The sequence below is a fragment of the Pleurodeles waltl genome, chromosome 9 (genome assembly GCF_031143425.1).
Source record: "Pleurodeles waltl isolate 20211129_DDA chromosome 9, aPleWal1.hap1.20221129, whole genome shotgun sequence".
In the NCBI taxonomy this organism is placed as follows: domain Eukaryota; kingdom Metazoa; phylum Chordata; class Amphibia; order Caudata; family Salamandridae; genus Pleurodeles; species Pleurodeles waltl.
In genome coordinates this window covers 1,186,908,721-1,186,923,306 of record NC_090448.1, presented here as the reverse complement: position 1 = coordinate 1,186,923,306, position 14,586 = coordinate 1,186,908,721, and the positions used below count along the sequence as shown (strand labels likewise).

At 55.9% G+C, this 14,586-nt stretch overlaps 1 protein-coding gene across 3 annotated transcripts in view; it reads left to right on the top strand.

Moving 5' to 3' along the window:
* SLC25A21 (solute carrier family 25 member 21) overlaps positions 1-14,586 on the top strand; it is a 688,489-nt gene that overhangs the window by 241,576 nt on the left and 432,327 nt on the right. For all 3 annotated transcript variants that reach the window (XM_069209140.1, XM_069209141.1, XM_069209143.1), the window contains one exon: positions 9,507-9,555. In XM_069209140.1, coding sequence (XP_069065241.1) covers positions 9,507-9,555 — 49 coding nt within the window. The remainder of the gene's footprint in view (positions 1-9,506; positions 9,556-14,586) is intronic.

The window sequence follows — 14,586 nt, the reverse complement described above, 5'->3', positions numbered from 1 at the left end:
ACGGGCATTTTGCCCATTCAGTCCTGCAGGACATTGTGATCTGTTCCCATTCCAAGGACCAACCTCCTTGGGAGGTACTGCTTTGGTATCTATTCTAAAAGTGAGGAATTTGCAGGTAGAAGTATCCGTCAGAAGCCCAGTTATGGTTAAAAGTATCAATCAGAAGGACCAGTTATGGTTAGAAGTATCCATCAGAAGAACCAGTTATAGTTATGATTAGAAGTCTCTTAAGAAAGACTAGTTATAGTTAGAAGTGTCCATCAGAAGGGCCAGTTATGATTAGAAGTATCCATCAGAAGGGCCAGTTATGGTTATGATTAGAAGTATCCATCAGAAGGGCCAGTTATGGTTATGTTTAGAAGTATCCATCAGAAGGGCCAGTTATGGTTATGATTAGAAGTATCCAATTAAAGGACCAGTTATGGTTAGAAGTATCCATCAGAAGGACCAGTTATGGTTATGATTAGAAGTATCCATCAGAAGGACCAGTTATGGTTAGAAGTATCCATCAGAAGGGCCAGTTATGGTTATGATTAGAAGTATCCAACAAAAGGACCAGTTATGGTTAGAAGTATCCATCTTAAGGACCAGTTATGGTTATGATTAGAAGTATCCATCAGAAGGACCAGTTATGGTTAGAACAGAAGGACCAGTTACGGTTAGAAATATCCATCAGAAGGACCAGTTATGGTTAGAAGTATCCATAAGAAGGGCCAGTTATGGTTAGAAGTATCCATCAGAAGGACCAGTTATGGTTGGAAGTACCCATCAGAAGGACGTTAGAAGTATCCATCAGAAGGGCTAGTTATGGTTATGATTAGAAGTATCCAACAAAAGGACCAGTTATGGTTAAAAGTATCCATCATAAGGACGAGTTATGGTTAGAAGTATCCATCAGAAGGGCCAGTTACGGTTATGACTAGAAGTATTTAACAAAAGAACCAGTTATGGTTAGAAGTATGCATCATAAGGACCAGTTATGTTTAGAAGTATCCATCAGAAGGACCAGTTATGGTTAGAAGTATCCATCTTAAGGACCAGTTATGGTTATGATTAGAAGTATCCATCAGAAGGACCAGTTATGGTTAGAACAGAAGGACCAGTTACGGTTAGAAATATCCATCAGAAGGGCCAGTTATGGTTAGAAGTATCCATCAGAAGGACCAGTTATGGTTGGAAGTACCCATCAGAAGGACGTTAGAAGTATCCATCAGAAGGGCTAGTTATGGTTATGATTGAAGTATCCAACAAAAGGACCAGTTATGGTTAGAAGTATCCATCATAAGGACCAGTTATGGTTAGAAGTAGCCATCAGAAGGGCCAGTTATGGTTATGATTAGAAGTATTTAACAAAGGAACCAGTTATGGTTAGAAGTATCCATCAGAAGGACCAGTTATGGTTAGAAGTATCCATCTTAAGGACCAGTTATGGTTAGAAGTATCCATCAAAAGGGCCAATTATGGTTAGAAGTATCCATCAGAAGGACCAGTTATGGTTAGAAGTATCCATCAGAAGGACGTTAGAAATATCCATCAGAAGGGCGAGTTATGATTATGATTGGAAGTATTTAACAAAAGGACCAGTTATGGTTAGAAGTATGCCTCAGAAGGACCAGTTATGGTTAGAAGTATCCATCAGAAGGACCAGTTATGGTTATGATTAGAAGTATCCAACAAAAGGGCCAGTTATGGTTAGAAGTATCCATCTTAAGGACCAGTTATGGTTAGAAGTATCCATCAGAAGGGCCAATTATGGTTAGAAGTATCCATCAGAAGGACCAGTTATGGTTGGAAGTACCCATCAGAAGGACGTTAGAAGTATCCATCAGAAGGGCTAGTTATGGTTATGATTAGAAGTATCCAACAAAAGGACCAGTTATGGTTAGAAGTATCCATCATAAGGACCAGTTATGGTTATGATTAGAAGTATTTAACAAAAGGACCAGTTATGGTTAGAAGTATGCATCAGAAGGACCAGTTATGGTTAGAAGTATCCATCAGAAGGGCCAGTTATGGTTAGAAGTAGCCATCAGAAGGACCAGTTATGGTTATGATTAGAAGTATTCATCAGAAGGACCGGTTATGGTTAGAAGTAGCCATCAGAAGGAGCAGTTACATACTTTCGGCAATGCTCTTTCTGGTATACCTCAGATTACTCTCTGCCCTCAAACCTCTCTTTGTGTAGAATGGTATATTTTTCCATCCAAAGAGGTGACATACTAAAGGCCTGCACACTGGCCCATTGATTAGGGTTTGGCTACACATCTGATGGGGCCAATATAGTCGAGAAATAAACTGATGTTGGCGCACAGGGGTGGTGCTTATATGCAGCCCTAGCCTTACCTCTGGGGCGATGGGGAGCCCCACGGCTCCTCCTGCCTGCCCCTGGGAGCAGAGCTGTTTTACATCTTCCTGGGGGCATGAGGAGGCAGGGCAGAGTCATCAGTTTTAGGTTTGAGGAGGGGCGGAGCTACAGGTGGAGGGGGCTAGAAAGAGGTCGGATGTCGCAGAAGATGCTGTCTCCATGGTAACACCGTCATGGTGTTTTCCTCTGAGCTTTATATACAGTTACTGAACAGAATCACAACAAATACAATCTGAACAGAATCTATTTCCTTCAATGTGATTTTTAACATTTTGAGAACATCCCTTCAGTGTTTTTTGAGAAATAAGTAATTCTAATAATCGATCAGGCTTATGTAAATGTTTCCATTTTGATTTATGTCTGATCATTAAGTTCATGATGGCTTTGCAGACTTTAGTATTTTGTGACTCAAATTCAAAATTAAATTTGATGAAAAACAAAAGTTTCCTTCCGCTGTTTTATCGTTCACGAAAAGCTGCAATGTGAGGGCTGATAATGCGTGACAGCTGTAAGCCGGTGTGACCTGATGGGGTGCACAGAAGGCTGTATGGTCCATGTAAGTGCCCCCCAGCACTGGGGAGTCATAGCAGTATGACATTTAAGAAACCGTGACATTGCAATGCAGTGCCAGGTTAGTTGACACTACAGGACATTCATTATGGCACCGGTGACCATATACCATTTGCAAATGGTTTGGAAGGAGTTACTCTAGTAACTGCAATCACTGCTAGTCCATGGGTGTTTGTGAACCCCAAGCCCTGCAGTGGCCTCATCAGTTTACTTACCACTTGTGCTCCAGTAACGCAAACAAGTATTGACAATGCCAAAAGGTCTGGCTTATAAATCAGAGGGCCACGTCAGTCATTGAGGGTTTTAGACACTCAGTAAGTCATCAGACGTTGGCTCAGTCACTCGGCCGTGTACTTGTGCATCAAGTCATCCTAGGGCCCTATTCACTGACACCTCTGTGCTCCCAGGGCCACACTCTCTGAGACCCCTGTGCTCCCAGGGCCCTACTCTCTGAGTCCCCTGTGCTCCCAGGGCCCTACTCTCTGAGTCCCCTGTGCTCCCAGGGCCCTACTCTCTGAGTCCCTCGTGCTCCCAGGGCCCTACTCTCTGAGACTCCTGTGCTCCCAGGGCCCTACTCTCCGAGTCCCCTGTGCTCCCAGGGCCCTATTCACTGACACCCCTGTGCTTCTAGGGCCCTACTCCCTGAGACCCCTGTGCTCCCAGGGCCCTATTCACTGACACCTCTGTGCTCCCAGGGCCCTACTCTCTGAGTCCCTTGTGCTCCCAGGGCCCTACTCTCTGAGACTCCTGTGCTCCCAGGGCCCTACTCTCTGAGTCCCCTGTGCTCCCAGGGCCCTATTCACTGACACCCCTGTGCTTCCAGGGCCCTACTCTCTGAGACTCCTGTGCTTCCAGGGCCCTACTCCCTGAGACCCCTGTGCTCCCAGGGCCCTACTCTCTGAGACCCCTGTGCTCCCAGGGCCCTACTCTCTGAGTCCCCTGTGCTCCCAGGGCCCTACTCTCTGAGACCCCTGTGCTCCCAGGGCCCTACTCTCTGAGACTCCTGTGCTTCCAGGGCCCTACTCTCTGAGTCCCCTGTGCTCCCAGGGCCCTATTCACTGACACCCCTGTGCTTCCAGGGCCCTACTCCCTGAGACCCCTGTGCTCCCAGGGCCCTATTCACTGACACCTCTGTGCTCCCAGGGCCCTATTCACTGACACCTCTGTGCTCCCAGGGCCCTACTCTCTGAGACTCCTGTGCTCCCAGGGCCCTACTCTCTGAGTCCCCTGTGCTCCCAGGGCCCTACTCTCTGAGACCCCTGTGCTCCCAGGGCCCTACTCTCTGAGACTCCTGTGCTTCCAGGGCCCTACTCTCTGAGTCCCCTGTGCTCCCAGGGCCCTATTCACTGACACCCCTGTGCTTCCAGGGCCCTACTCCCTGAGACCCCTGTGCTTCCAGGGCCCTACTCCCTGAGACCCCTGTGCTCCCAGGGCCCTATTCACTGACACCCCTGTGCTTCTAGGGCCCTACTCCCTGAGACCCCTGTGCTCCCAGGGCCCTATTCACTGACACCTCTGTGCTCCCAGGGCCCTACTCTCTGAGACTCCTGTGCTCCCAGGGCCCTACTCTCTGAGTCCCCTGTGCTCCCAGGGCCCTACTCTCTGAGACCCCTGTGCTCCCAGGGCCCTACTCTCTGAGTCCCCTGTGCTCCCAGGGCCCTATTCACTGACACCCCTGTGCTTCCAGGGACCTACTCCCTGAGACCTCTGTGCTCCCAGGGCCCTATTCACTGACACCTCTGTGCTCCCAGGGCCCTACTCTCTGAGTCCCTTGTGCTCCCAGGGCCCTACTCTCTGAGACTCCTGTGCTCCCAGGGCCCTACTCTCTGAGTCCCCTGTGCTCCCAGGGCCCTATTCACTGACACCCCTGTGCTTCCAGGGCCCTACTCCCTGAGACCCCTGTGCTCCCAGGGCCCTATTCACTGACACCTCTGTGCTCCCAGGGCCCTACTCTCTGAGTCCCTTGTGCTCCCAGGGCCCTACTCTCTGAGTCCCTTGTGCTCCCAGGGCCCTACTCTCTGAGACTCCTGTGCTCCCAGGGCCCTACTCTCTGAGTCTCCTGTGCTCCCAGGGCCCTATTCACTGACACCCCAGTGCTTCCAGGGCCCTACTCTCTGAGACTCCTGTGCTCCCAGGGCCCTACTCTCTGAGACTCCTGTGCTCCCAGGGCCCTACTCTCTGAGACTCCTGTGCTCCCAGGGCCCTACTCTCTGAGACCCCTGTGCTTCCAGGGCCCTATTCACTGACACTCCTGTGCTTCCAGGGCCCTATTCACTGACACCCCTGTGCTTCCAGGGCCCTACTCTCTGAGACTCCTGTGCTCCCAGGGCCCTACTCTCTGAGACTCCTGTGCTCCCAGGGCCCTATTCACTGACACCCCTGTGCTCCCAGGGCCCTACTCTCTGAGACTCCTGTGCTCCCAGGGCACTATTCTCTGACACCCCTGTGCTCCCACGGGACTATTCTCCGAAACCTCTGTGCTCCCTGGGCCCTATTCTCCGAAACCTCTGTGCTCCTAGAGCCCTATTCCCTGTGACCCCTGTGCTCCCAGGGCACAATTCCCTGTGACCCCTGTGCTCACAGGGCCTAATTCCCTGTGAAACCTTGCTCCTAGGGCCCTATTCTCTGAGACTCCTGTGCTCCCAGGACCCTGTGCTCTGAGACTCCTGTGCTCCCAGGACCATACTCTCTGTGGCCCTTGTGCTCCCAGGGCCCTATTCCCTGTGACCCCTGTGCTCCTAGGGCCCTATTCCCTGTGACCCTGTACTCCTAGGGCCCTATTCTCTGAAGCCTCTGTGCTCCCAGGGCCCTATTCTCCGAAACGTCTGTGCTCCTAGAGCCCTATTCCCTGTGACCTCTGCAGCTCCCAGGGCCCTATTCTCTCTGACCCCTCTGCTCCCAGGGCACTATTCCCTGGGAGCACCCTGTGCTCCTAGGACGCTAATCCCTGAGACCCCTGTGCTCCCAGGACCCTATTCCTTGTGAGCCCTGTGCTCATAGATTCATATTCTCTGAGACTCCCGTGCTCCCAGGACCCTACTCTCTGTGGCCCTTGTGCTCCCAGGGCCCTATTCTCTGAGACCCCTGTGCTCCTAGGGCCCTATTCTCTGAGACCCCTGTGCTCCTAGGGCCCTAATCTCTGAGGCCTCTGTGCTCCCAGGGCCCTATTCTTCGAAACCTCTGTGCTCCTAGAGCCCTATTCCCTGTGACCACTGGAGCTCCCAGGGCCCTATTCTCTGTGACCCCTGTGCTCACAGGGCACTATTCCCCGTGACCCCTGTGCTCCCAGGGCCTAATTCCCTGTGACCCCTGTGCTCCTAGGACCCTATTCCCTGAGACCCCTGTGCTCCCAGGACCCTATTCCTTGTGACCCATGTGCTCATAGAGCCATATTCTCTGAGACTCCTGTGCTCCCAGAACCCTACTCTCTGTGGCTCTTTTGCTCCCAGGGCCCTATTCTCTGAGACCCCTTGCTCCTAGGGCCCTATTCCCTGTGACCCCTGTGCTCCTAGGGTCCTATTCCCTGTGACCCCTGTGCTCCTAGGGTCCTATTCCCTGTGACCCCTGTGCTCCTAGGGTCCGATTCTCTGAGGCCCCTGGTCCTATTCTCTGAGACCCCTATGCCCCGATTCTCTGAGATCCCTGTGCTCCTAGAGCCCTATTCTCTGTGACCCCTGTGCTCCCAAGCCCTTATTCTCTGAGACCCCTGTACTCCTAGGGACCTAATCTCTGACGTCTCTGTGGTCCCAGGGCCCTATTCTCTGAGATCCCTGTGCTCCTAGGCCCCTAATCTCTGAGGCCTCTGTGCTCCCAGGGCCCTAATCTCTGAGGCCTCTGTGCTCCCAGGGCCCTATTCTCCGAAACGTCTGTGCTCCTAGAGCCCTATTCCCTGTGACCCCTGCAGCTCCCAGAGCCCTATTCTCTATGACCCCTCTGCTCCCAGGGCACTATTCCCCATGACCCCTGTGCTCCCAGGGCCTAATTCCCTGTGACCCCTGTGCTCCTAGGACCCTAGTCCCTGAGACTCCTGTGCTCCCAGGACCCTACTCTCTGTGGCCCTTGTGCTCCCAGGGCCCTATTCTCTGAGACCCCTTGCTCCTACGGCCCTATTCCCTGTGACCCCTGTGCTCCTAGGGCCGTATTCTCTGTGACCCCTGTGCTCTTAGGGCCCGATTCTCTGAGACCCCTGGCCCTATTCTCTGAGACTCCTATGCCCCTAGGGCCCGATTCTCTGAGACCCCTGGCCCTATTCTCTGAGACCCCTGTGCTCCTAGGGCCCTATTCTCCGTGACCCCTGTGCTCCCAGGGCCTTATTCTCTGGGGCCCTAATCTCTGAGGCCTCTGTGCTCCCAGGGCCCTGTTCTCTTAGACCCCTTGCTCCTAGGGTCCTATTCTCTGAGACCCCTTGCTCCTAGGGCCCTAATCTCTGAGGCCTCTGTGCTCCTAGGGCCCTATGCTCTGAGACCCCTTGCTCCTAGGGCCCTATTCTCTGTGCCCCCTGTGCTCCTAGAGCCCTATTCTCTGTGACCCATGTCCTCCCAGGGCCGTATTGTCTGTGACCCCTGTGCTCCCAGGGTCCTATTCCCTGTGACCCCTGTGCTCCTAGGGCCCTATTCCCTTTGACCCCTGTGCTCCTAGGGCCCTATTCCCTGTAACCCCTGTGTTCCTAGGGCCCGATTCTCTGAGACCCCTTGCTCCTAGGGCCCTATTCCCTGTGACCCCTGTGCTCCTAGGGTCCTATTCCCTGTGACCCCTGTGCTCCTAGGGCCCGATTCTCTGAGGCCCCTGGCCCTATTCTCTGAGACCCCTATGCCCCTAGGGCCTGATTCTCTGAGACCCCTGTGCTCCTAGAGCCCTATTCTCTGTGACCCCTGTGCTCCCAGGGCTTTATTCTCTGAGACCCCTGTACTCCTAGGGCCCTAATCTCTGAGGCCTCTGTGGTCCCAGGGCCCTATTCTCTGAGACCCCTGTGCTCCTAGGGCCCTAATCTCTGAGGCCTCTGTGCTCCCAGGGCCCTATTCTCCGAAACGTCTGTGCTCCTAGAGCCATATTCCCTGTGACCCCTGCAGCTCCCAGGGCCCTATTCTCTCTGACCCCTGTGCTCCCGTGGCACTATTCCCCGTGACCCCTGTGCTCCCAGAGCCTAATTCCCTGTGACCCCTGTGCTCCTAGGACCCTAGTCCCTGAGACCCCTGTGCTCCTAGGACCCTAGTCCCTGAGACCCCTGTGCTCCCAGGACCCTATTCCTTGTGACCCCTGTGCTCATAGATCCATATTGTCTGAGACTCCTGTGCTCCAAGGACCCTACTCTCTGTGGCCCTTGTGCTCCCAGGGCCCTATTCTCTGAGACCCCTTGCTCCTAGGGCCCTATTCCCTGTGACCCCTGTGCTCCTAGGGCCCTATTCTCAGTGACCCCTGTGCTCCTAGGGCCCGATTCTCTGAGACCCCTGGCCCTATTCTCTGAGACTCCTATGCCCCTAGGGCCCGATTCTCTGAGACCCCTGTGCTCCTAGGGCCCTATTCTCCGTGACCCCTGTGCTCCCAGGGCCTTATTCTCTGAGACCCCTGTACTCCTGGGGCCCTAATCTCTGAGGCCTCTGTGCTCCCAGGGCCCTGTTCTCTTAGACCCCTTGCTCCTAGGGCCCTATTCTCTGAGACCCCTTGCTCCTAGGGCCCTATTCTCTGAGACACCTTTGCTCCTAGGGCCCTAATCTCTGAGGCCTCTGTGCTCGTAGGGCCCTATTCTCTGAGAGCCCTTGCTCCTAGGGCCCTATTCTCTATGCCCTCTGTGCTCCTAGAGCCCTATTCTCCGTGACCACTGTGCTCCCAGGGTCCTATTCCCTGTGACCCCTGTGCTCCTAGGGCCCTATTCCCTGTGACCCCTGTGCTCCTAGGGCCCTATTCCCTGTGACACCTGTGTTCCTAGGGCCCAATTCTGTGAGACCTCTGTGCTTTAGGGCCCTATTTCCTTAGACCCCTGTGCTTCTAGGGCCCTACTCTCTGAGGCCCCTGTGCTCCCAGGTCCCTGTTCTCTGAGATCCCTTGCTCTTTCGGGCCCTATTCTTTGAGACCCTTTGCTTCTAGGGTCCTATTCTCTGAGACCCCTTGCTCTTTCGGGCTCTATTCCCTGTGACCCATGTGCTCCTAGAGCCCTATTCCCTGTGACTCCTGTGTTCCTGGGACCCGATTCTCTGAGACCTCTGTGCTTCTAGGGCCCTATTTCCTTAGACACCCGTGCTTCTAGGAAGGCTCCTATGCTGTTGGCCGAGGAGCACTGTGCTTTCGAGCGCTTGGATGAATTTGAGAAGCTCTACAGGTTTAGGCACTAGACTGCCTCTTGCCTGCTGCCTGTAGCCAGGAGCCCTGCGTTAATAGCTTCATTGATGCTGTTTCTTTCATTCTGATTACTTTTGCTTTTAATTTATTTGTATTTTCATAAAATGAGCCCCTCTCTAAAGAATTCCAGTCTGCTGAGTGCCTGGGAGCCTCCCTGCTTTGAAGGCCTCGCGGCGCTAACTCGGAGCTTAGAGGCGCTGCACAAACATTAAGTGTCTCTTCTCTGTCTTCGCAGGTCTTGTAGAAATCTGCCTGATGCACCCCCTGGACGTGGTGAAGACCAGGTAAGGCCGTGCTCCCACAGGTAGTGTTGACTCTGGCAACCAGCCAGGCGCTGCAGATGCATGTCTCTTTAGCTGCCTCTCCACCGGCCGACAGGCCGACCGTGGGGCTGGAGGCAGCCTGCTGAAGGGCTCCCCCATGCAGACACGCGCTCATCTGGAAACCAGCCTGCAGGACCCTGGCGGGAAAACAACTGCGGGCATCTTTGAAAGAGACTGCCGGGCTGTCTCTTGCACATGGAGGTAGAAGGGTGGAGCTGCAGAGCTGTCTCTTGGACATGGAGGTAGATGGGTGGAGCTGTGGGGCTGTCTCTTGGACATGGAGGTAGATGGGTGGAGCTGTGGGGCTGTCTCTTGCACATGGAGGTAGAGAGGTGGAGCTGCGGGGCTCTCTCTTGGACATGGAGGTAGGGGGTGGAACTGTGGGGCTGTCTCTTGCGCATGGAGGTAGAGGGTGGAGCTGCGGGGCTGTCTCTTGGACATGGAGGTAGAGGGTGGAGCTGCGGGGCTGTCTCTTGGACATGGAGATAGAGGGCTGGAGCTGCGGGCTGTCTCTTGGACATGGAGGTAGAGGGGTGGAGCTGCGGGCTGTCTCTTGGACATGGGTCAGAGGGGTGGAGCTGAGGGGCTGTCTCTTGGACATGGGGCGGGGGGTGGAGCTGCGGGGCTGTCTCTTGGACATGGAGGTAGAGGGATGGAGCTGCGGGGCTGTCTCTTGGACATGGAGGTAGGGGGTGGAGCTGTGGGGCTGTCACTTGGACATGGGTCAGAGGGGTGGAGCTGAGGGGCTGTCTCTTGGACATGGAGGTAGAGGGGTGGAGCTGTGGAGCTGTCTCTTGGACATGGAGGTAGGGGGGTGGAGCTGAGGGGCTGTCTCTTGGACATGGGTCAGAGGGGTGGAGCTGCGGGGCTGTCTCTTGGACATGGAGGTAGGGGGGTGGAGCTTTGGGGCTGTCTCTTGGACATGGAGGTAGATGGGTGGAGCTGTGGGGCTGTCTCTTGGACATGGAGGTAGATGGGTGGAGCTGTGGGGCTGTGTCTTGCACATGGAGGTAGAGAGGTGGAGCTGCGGGGCTCTCTCATGCACATGGAGGTAGAGGGGTGGAACTGCAGCGCTGTCTCTTGGACATGGAGGTAGAGGGTGGAGCTGCGGCTGTCTCTTGGACATGGGTCAGAGGGGTGGAGCTAAGGGGCTGTCTCTTGGACATGGGGCAGGGGGGTGGAGCTGCAGGGCTGTCTCTTGGACATGGAGGTAGAGGGGTGGAGCTGCGGGGCTGTCTCTTGGACATGGAGGTAGGGGGTGGAGCTGTGGGGCTGTCTCTTGGACATGGGTCAGAGGGGTGGATCTGAGGGGCTGTCTCTTGGACATGGAGGTAGAGGGGTGGAGCTGCGGGGCTGTCTCTTGGACATGGAGGTAGAGGGGTGGAGCTGCGGGCTGTCTCTTGGACATGGAGGTAGAGGGGTGGAGCTGCAGGGCTGTCTCATGCACATGGAGGTAGAGGGGTGGAACTGCAGCGCTGTCTCTTGGACATGGAGGTAGAGGGTGGAGCTGCGGGCTGTCTCTTGGACATGGGTCAGAGGGGTGGAGCTAAGGGGCTGTCTCTTGGACATGGGGCAGGGGGGTGGAGCTGCAGGGCTGTCTCTTGGACATGGAGGTAGAGGGGTGGAGCTGCAGGGCTGTCTCTTGGACATGGAGGTAGGGGGTGGAGCTGTGGGGCTGTCTCTTGGACATGGGTCAGAGGGGTGGATCTGAGGGTCTGTCTCTTGGACATGGAGGTAGAGGGGTGGAGCTGCAGGGCTGTCTCTTGGACATGGAGGTAGGGGGTGGAGCTGAGGGGCTGTCTCTTGGACATGGGTCAGAGGGGTAGAGCTGAGGAGCTGTCTCTTGGACATTGAGGTAGGGGGAGCTGTGGGGTGTCTCTTGGACATGGAGGTAGAGTGGTGGAGCTGTGGGTCTGCCTCTTGGACATGGAGGTAGAGGGGTGGAGCTGCGGGGCTCTCTCTTGGACATGGGTCAGAGGGGTGGAGTTGCGGGGCTGTCTCTTGGACATGGAGGTAGGGGGGAGCTGCGGGGTGTCTCTTGGACATGGAGGTAGAGGGGTGGAGCTGCGAGGCTGTCTCTTGGACATGGAGGTAGAGGAGTGGAGCTGCGAGGCTGTCTCTTGGACATGGAGGTAGAGGGGTGGAGCTGCGAAGCTGTCCCCGAGACATGGAGGTAGATGGGTGGAGTTGTGAGTCTGTCTCTTGGTCATGGAGGTAGAGGGGTGGAGCTGTGGGGCTGTCTCTTGGACATGGAGGTAGAGGGGTGGAACTGCAGGGCTGTCTCTTGGACATGGAGGTAGAGGGGTGGAGCTGTGGAGCTGTCTCTTGGACATGGAGGTAGAGGGGTGGAGCTGTGGGGCTGTCTCTGAGACATGGAGGTAGAGGTGGAGCTGAGTGGCTGTCTCTTGGACATGCAGGTACAGGGGTGGAGCTGTGGAGCGGTCTCTTGGACATGGAGGTAGAAGGGTGGAACTGCGGGGCTGTCTCTTGGACATGGAGGTAGAGGGGTGGAGCTGCGGGGCTGTCTCTTGGACATGGAGGTAGAGGAGTGGAGCTGCGGGCTGTCTCTTGGACATGGAGGTAGAGTGGTGGAGCTGCAGATCTGTCTCTTGCACATGGAGGTAGAGGCGTTTAGCTGCGGGGCTGTCTCTTGGACATGGAAGTAGAGGGGTGGAGCTGCAGGGCTGTCTCCTGGACATGGAGGTAGGGGGTGGAGCTGCGGGGCTGTCTCTTGGACATGGAGGTAGATGGGTGGAGCTGCGGGGCTGTCACTTGGACATGGAGGTAGAGGGGTGGAGCTGTGGGCTGTCTCTTGGACATGGAGGTAGAGGGGTGGAGCTGCGGGGCTGTCACTTGGACATGGAGGTAGATGGGTGGAGCTGCGGGGCTGTCACTTGGATATGGAGGTAGAGGGGTGGAGCTGCAGGCTGTCTCTTGGACATGGAGGTAGAGGGGTGGAGCTGCAGGCTGTCTCTTGGACATGGAGGTAGATGGGTGGAGCTGCGGGGCTGTCACTTGGACATTGAGGTAGAGGGGTGGAGCTGCGGGGCTGTCTCTTGCACGTGGAGGTAGAGGGGTGGAGCTGCAGAGCTGTCTCTTGGACATGGAGGTAGAGGGGTGGAGCTGCGGGGCTGTCACTTGGACATGGAGGTAGATGGGTGGAGCTGCGGGGCTGTCAATTAGACATGGAGGTAGAGGGGTGGAGCTGCGGGGCTGTCACTTGGACATGGAGGTAGAGGGGTGGAGCTGCGGGCTGTCTCTTGGACATGGAGGTAGAGGGGTGGAGCTGCAGAGCTGTCTCTTGGACATGGAGGTAGATGGGTGGAGCTGCGGGGCTGTCACTTGGACATGGAGGTAGAGGGGTGGAGCTGCGGGGCTGTCACTTGGACATGGAGGTAGATGGGTGGAGCTGCGGGGCTGTCACTTGGACATGGAGGTAGAGGGGTGGAGCTGCAGGCTGTCTCTTGGACATGGAGGTAGAGGGGTGGAGCTGCAGGCTGTCTCTTGGACATGGAGGTAGAGGGGTGGAGCTGAGGGGCTGTCATTTGGACATGGAGGTACAGGGGTGGAGCTGAGGGGCTGTCTCCTGGACATGGAGGTAGATGGGTGGAGCTGCGGGGCTGTCACTTGGACATGGAGGTACAGGGGTGGAGCTGAGGGGCTGTCTCCTGGACATGGAGGTAGATGGGTGGAGCTGCGGGGCTGTCACTTGGACCTGGAGGTAGAGGGGTGGAGCTGCGGGGCTGTCTCTTGCACGTGGAGGTAGAAGGGTGGAGCTGCAGAGCTGTCTCTTGGACATGGAGGTAGAGGGGTGGAGCTGCGGGGCTGTCACTTGGACATGGAGGTAGATGGGTGGAGCTGCGGGGCTGTCACTTGGACATGGAGGTAGAGGGGTGGAGCTGCAGGGCTGTCACTTGGACATGGAGGTAGAGGGGTGGAGCTGCGGGCTGTCTCTTGGACATGGAGGTAGATGGGTGGAGCTGCAGAGCTGTCTCTTGGACATGGAGGGAGATGGGTGGAGTTGCGGGGCTGTCACTTGGACATGGAGGTAGATGGGTGGAGCTGCGGGGCTGTCACTTGGACATGGAGGTAGAGGGGTGGAGCTGCAGGGCTGTCACTTGGACATGGAGGTAGAGGGGTGGAGCTGTGGGCTGTCTCTTGGACATGGAGGTAGACGGGTGGAGCTGAGGGGCTGTCTCTTGGACATGGAGGTAGGGGTGGAGCTGCGGGCTGTCTCTTGGACATGGAGGTAGAGGGGTGGTGCTGCGGGGCTGTCACTTGGACATGGAGGTAGAGGGGTGGAGCTGCGGGTTGTCTCTTGGACATGGAGGTAGACAGGTGGAGCTGCGGGGCTGTCACTTGGACATGGAGGTAGACGGGTGGAGCTGCGGGGCTGTCACTTGGACATGGAGGTAGAGGGGTGGAGCTGCAGAGCTGTCTCTTGGACATGGAGATAGATGGGTGGAGCTGCGGGGCTGTCACTTGGACATGGAGGTAGAGGGGTGGAGCTGCGGGGCTGTCACTTGGACATGGAGGTAGATGGGTGGAGCTGCGGGGCTGTCACTTGGACATGGAGGTAGAGGGGTGGAGCTGCGGGCTGTCTCTTGGACATGGAGGTAGAGGGGTGGAGCTGCAGGCTGTCTCTTGGACATGGAGGTAGAGGGGTGGAGCTGAGGGGCTGTCATTTGGACATGGAGGTACAGGGGTGGAGCTGAGGGGCTGTCTCCTGGACATGGAGGTAGATGGGTGGAGCTGCGGGCTGTCACTTGGACATGGAGGTAGAGGGGTGGAGCTGCGGGGCTGTCTCTTGCACGTGGAGGTAGAAGGGTGGAGCTGCAGAGCTGTCTCTTGGACATGGAGGTAGAGGGGTGGAGCTGTGGGGCTGTCACTTGGACATGGAGGTAGATGGGTGGAGCTGCGGGGCTGTCACTTGGACATGGAGGTAGAGGGGTGGAGCTGCAGGGCTGTCACTTGGATATGGAGGTAGAGGGG